This window comes from Antechinus flavipes, chromosome 1 (assembly GCF_016432865.1).
Source record: "Antechinus flavipes isolate AdamAnt ecotype Samford, QLD, Australia chromosome 1, AdamAnt_v2, whole genome shotgun sequence".
Lineage (NCBI taxonomy): Eukaryota > Metazoa > Chordata > Mammalia > Dasyuromorphia > Dasyuridae > Antechinus > Antechinus flavipes.
In genome coordinates this window covers 722,868,759-722,874,427 of record NC_067398.1, presented here as the reverse complement: position 1 = coordinate 722,874,427, position 5,669 = coordinate 722,868,759, and the positions used below count along the sequence as shown (strand labels likewise).

General features: G+C 34.8%; 1 protein-coding gene across 1 annotated transcript; it reads left to right on the top strand.

The window, feature by feature from the left end:
• Positions 1-2,691: 2,691 nt before the first annotated feature.
• LOC127558369 (zinc finger protein 420-like) lies at positions 2,692-5,147 on the top strand. The gene is given in 2 exon segments (XM_051991995.1): positions 2,692-4,743; positions 4,746-5,147. Coding segments are annotated over 2 exon segments (1,392 nt in total). The 5' UTR covers positions 2,692-3,689; the 3' UTR covers positions 5,084-5,147.
• Positions 5,148-5,669: the final 522 nt, after the last annotated feature.

The window sequence follows — 5,669 nt, the reverse complement described above, 5'->3', positions numbered from 1 at the left end:
TTTCATTAAATGTACATTTACCACACACACCCCGTAGTATTAAACTTAATTTTGCTATGTAAATTATCTTTTGCTGTATTCCCATGTCCTCTGCCTTCTGAAATAGCATATCACAAACTCTCCACCTCTTTATTGTAGTGGTTGATAAATACTGTATGATTCTGGTTGTGGCTTCTTAGAACTTGAATTCCTTCTTTCTTTATGTGGCATTTTTAAATTGACCTGGAAGCTTCTGATTTTGGCTATAATGTTCTTGGGATTTTTCATTTTAGGAATTTCTTCAGCTGCCTACTGGAGGATTGTTTCAATTTGTACTTTGTACTCTATTTCTAAAATAGCTAGACAATTTTCTATTGACACTTAAAAATATTATATCTAAGCTCATTTTTAGTTATGGCTTTCAGGTAGGATTCCTGATTTTTTTTTTTTTGGTCCTCAATATGTGTTTTAGGTATTTTTTTTCTCTTTTCCCCAGCATTTTTACTTTTTCTTATTATCTCATGGAGTCAGTGGCTTCTATGAGTGTCCATTTTAATTTTCTGAGAGTTTATTGCTTGGGCAGTGTTATAGAACTCATGCCAAGTAGCTAGTTCCTTTTCCAATCCTTTCTCCCATAGTTATCATTATTTTCAACTTTGCTCTTTAATATTTTGATTTTGTAGATTTAAAAAAATTAATCCTTTTAATTCTTGCTTTATATCTTCTAGAATTTTTATTTGAGTTTGTATTCAAACTATGTCCCTCTTAAGGCTTAACTCCAAGATGACTTGGAGTCATTCTCTTCTGTGTTTGTGTCTTAAATGTTCTTGTCACTGTAATAGCTTTTTATGGTGAGACTCTTTTTGTTTGTATATTCTTTTAGCTTACTTCATAATTTCATCATTTGTGTTGGAGGCAGGCTATTAGCGCTTCTATAGGAACAGATTAGGCTGGTCCTTTTGCTACCTCCTTGGGATATTGAATGTTGTGTTACTATAAGCTCTCAACTGATATTGATGATATGAAAACTCTTAGTGCTCCCAAAAGGGTCTAATCCAGAGGAAAGTCTGATCATGACCCTGTTATTTTGAGCTCAGATTCTTGAACTATGTTTGGGTCTAAGTAATAGACTGCTACTAAACTTAGCCTCCATCAGTCAACTGGAATGCTCTACTGCTTTATAGTGACAAAATTTTAATCTTCTCTTTCCTCTGATATTCCTGCTAAGGTTATTTCTCTGCAAGATTCAAATTGGTCTAGAATTTGGAACCGAATATTTACCCCACCCTTGGGTTCTTCTACCTGAGTTGGAATTCTATGAGAAGTCATATTCCTGACCAGACTTAATTCCTAGTAAATAGAGACTTCACTGTCAGTACTTACTTCAGATGGAAAAATGACTCCCTGATTTTTTTTTTTTTATTTTCCAAGAGATTTAGTTAGATGCAATTCATAGATCTATTTGCAAAACCTCCTGCAAATTTGGTAGAGAGAGATCACTGTATTTTTCCTTCTATTCCATCTCTGAGCTCTATCTTGATCATCCACTCTGCATCATTGTTAATTGTTGATCATCCATTTTTAGTTTAAATATTTCTGGCTGAGAATAACTGTATCCCATTATGAGAAGGTAATATAATGCAGTTTTTAAAAAGACATTGGAATAAAATATAACATAAGGGAAAGAACTTTGGATTTAGAGTCAGTAGAACTTAGTTTGAGTTACAGATTTAAAACTTATTAACCCATTTCCAAAGTTGTGAGGTTCAAAGCAAAGTATTTTATAAGCTGTAATAGCTGTAATAATAACTTATATTTAGGTAACATTTTGAAGACTGAAAAACATTTTCCTTACAAATGTAAGGAAATTGTAACCCTACAAATGTAACATTATATTATTTTCCCAAACTGTCTTGAAAATTTAGAGTTATTGTTCTTTATGAATGTGACAGAGGACAGTAGAAGAAATAAAAAAAAATACTTAAATCCCCACCAAGATTAGAAGATTAGGCTCAAATTTGGAACTATGCTCAAAAAGTTATCAAACTGTGCATACCCTTTGATCCAGCAGTGTTTCTACTGGGCTTATACCCCAAAGAGATACTAAAGAAGGGAAAGGGACCTGTATGTGCCAAAATGTTTGTGGCAGCCGTGTTTGTAATGGCTAGAAGCTGGAAAATGAAAGGATGTCCATCCATTGGAGAATGGTTGAGTAAATTGTGGTATATGAACGTTATGGAATATTATTGTTCTGTAAGGAATGACCAGCGGGATGAATACAGAGAGGACTGGCGAGACTTACATAAACTGATGCTAAGTGAAATGAGCAGAACCAGGAGATCATTATATACCTCAACAATGATACTGTTTGAGGATGTATTCTGATGGAAGTGGATCTCTTCGATAAAGAGAGCTAATTCAGTTTCAATAGATCAAAGATGGACAGAAGCAGCTACACCCAAAGAAAGAACACTGGGAAATGAATATAAACTGCTTGCATTTTTGTTTTTCTTCCCAGGTTATTTCTACCTTCTGAATTCAATTCTCCCTGTGCAACAAGAAAACTGTTCGGTTCTGCACACATATATTGTATCTAGGATATACTGTAACCTATTCAACATATAAAGGACTGCTTGCCATCTGGGGGAGAGGGTGGAGGGAGGGAGGGGAAAAATCGGAACAGAAGTGAATGCAAGGGATAATGCTGTAAAAAATTAACCCTGGTATGGATTCTATCAATTAAAAGTTATTTAAAAAAAAAAAGAAGAAGAAGAAGATTAGGCTCAAAACTAAGTTTATTGTGGAAATTGGCATTTTTTCTTTCTTTCAGATTGGGAGGTCACATCTGTAAACAAAAAGTTCATTCCAAAACTGGGCATTCCTGTGCAACAGTCATATCAAGAAAAACTCACAGCTGATTACCCTTATATCTCTAATTTGGAAGAATCTTGGGAATATGAATACAATTCAGAGAGGAAGAAGAGTGATAAAGAGAAAATCCATAAAGAAAATATCATCCAAAGGAAACCACCCAGTAAATTGAGAAATCATGAATATAATAAATATGGTCAAATCTTTGCTTTAAAGTCAGTTCTTTTTCCACAACATAGACTCTTCATAGGAAAGAATCTTTCCAAATGTTATCCACATAGAAAGGGATTTAAACTCTATTTAGATCTAAGAAAATACAATGAAAGTTACTCAAAGAACACATTTTCTAAGTATAATGTAAGAAGGAAATATTTCAGTTATCATTCAGATCTTATTGAATATCACAGAATGCATACTGGAAAAAAACATCATGAAAGTGGGAAGGCCACATGGAAAAAACAACTTACTCAACAACAGAGAATTCATACTATACAGAAACCTTATGTATATTTTGATTGTGGGAAAGCTTATAAAAAAATAAAACCTACTCAAAATTTCAAAATTCTTACTGGAGATAAATTTTATAAATGCAGAGAATGTGGGAAAACTTTCCAACAGAGTATACACTCCACTTTCTATCAGAAAATTCATACTAGAGAGAAACCCTGTGCATATAATCTATATGGGAAGCCTTTAACTACACCTCTTCCCTTTCTTTCAATAAGAAAATTCACATTGGAAAAAAATATGAGTGTAATGAATGTAGGAAGGTTTTTAACCAGAGTACCAAACTAACTAAACATCAAAAGATTCACACTGTAGAGAAACATGATTCTAACATGTGTAGGAATACTTTCAACCAGAATTCACATCTTACTCAACACCTGAAGATTCATAATGGAGAAAAATGTTATGAATGGAATAAATGTGTGAAAACCTGGAATTACTGTTCAGCCCTTGCTTCTCATCTTAGAACTCATACTGGAGAAAAACCTTATGGATGTATTGAATGTGGGAAAGCCTTTGGGAAAAGGACACAGCTTATTCAACATTGGAGAATTCATACTGGAGAGAAACCTTATGACTGTAATGAATGTGGAAAGGCCTTCCGTCAGAGCTCACAGCTTACTCGACATCAGAAAATTCATACGGGAGAAAAACCTTTTGAATGTGATGAATGTGGGAGAGCCTTCCGCCAGAGATCACTGCTCACTTACCATCAGAGAATTCATACTGGAGAAAAACCTTATGAATGTAATGAATGTGGTAAGGCCTTTTGTCAGAGCACTGAACTTACTCAACATCATAGAATTCATACAAGTGAGAAGCCTTTTGAATGTCATGAATGTGGTATGGCCTTCCGCCTGAGTACTGGACTTACTCGCCATCAGAAAATCCATACTGGAGAGAAACCTTATGAATGCAGTGAATGTGGGAAGGCCTTCTGCCAGAGAGCAGAACTCACTGTACATCATAGAATTCATACAGGAGAGAAACCTTATGTGTGCAATGAATGTGGAAAGGCCTTTCATCAGAGCTCACAACTAACTCGGCATCAAAAAATTCATACAGGAGAGAAACCTTATAAGTGCAATGAATGTGGAAAAGCCTTCCGTTAGAGCTCAGAGCTTATATGACATCAAAAAATCCATACAGGAGAGAAACCTTTTGAATGTGATGAATGTGGGAGAGCCTTCCGCCAAAGATCACAGCTTACTTACCACCAGAGAATTCATACTGGAGAAAAACCTTATGAATGTAATGAATGTGGTAAAGCCTTCTGTCAGAGCACCGAACTTACTCAACATCATAGAATTCATACTTGTGAGAAATCTTTCAAATGTAAGGAATGTGGTATGGCTTTTCATCTCTGTGCTGTACTTACTCGCCTCAAAAAATTCACACTGGAGAAAAACCTTATAAATGCAGTGAATGCGGGAAGGCCTTCTGCCAGAGAGCAGAACTCACTGTACATTATAGAATTCATACAGGAGAGAAACCTTATGTGTGCAATGAATGTGGGATGACTTTCCGGCAGAGCTCACAACTGACTCCACATCTTAGAATTCATACTGGAGAGAAACCTTATAAATGTAACGGATGTGGAAAGGCTTTCAATCGCAATTCATCCCTTGTTTCCCATCACAGAATTCATACTGGAGAGAAACCTTATCGTTGTAATAAGTGTGGGAAGGCTTTTCGTCAGAATACAGGACTTACTCGACATCAATGACTTCATATAGAAGATAAATCTTGTGGATATAACGATTAAAAAAAGCTTTGCTCCAAAATAAACATTTTACTTGGCATCACTTCATAGTGAAATGAAGAGTTATGAATGAAATGATCTTTCTTTACATTAAAATATATAATGCTATATTTTGACACAAGATATTTCCCAAGAAGCATTCTCTAGTAAGTTTTTCACCTGTTAACAGAAAGAATGAATGTATTTGACTGGAACTTTGTGGCAACATTTCCCATCAAGGATCCTCTAGAAATTTTTTCACCTCTTGACAGAAAGGATTCTGTCATATATTCAATATGCCTTGTTGAGAAATGTCTTATGTGGCCACAAAGCTCCAGTCAAATACAAATGATCAATGTTATTATTATACTATTAAAGCCAAGTTGAACGTTCATGCTACTTGATAATTGAATTTGTTTCCAGTATTTTTTCCCTTGAGATTATAGCTCGGGAGTTTCGCAAACATTTTCTTCATGAGATCTCTTTCCAAAAGTGATCAATGAATCCTTTCAATGAGTATTTTCCCTCTATTTTTAGAATATCATATTTCTTTTTGAGCTTTCATATGTAG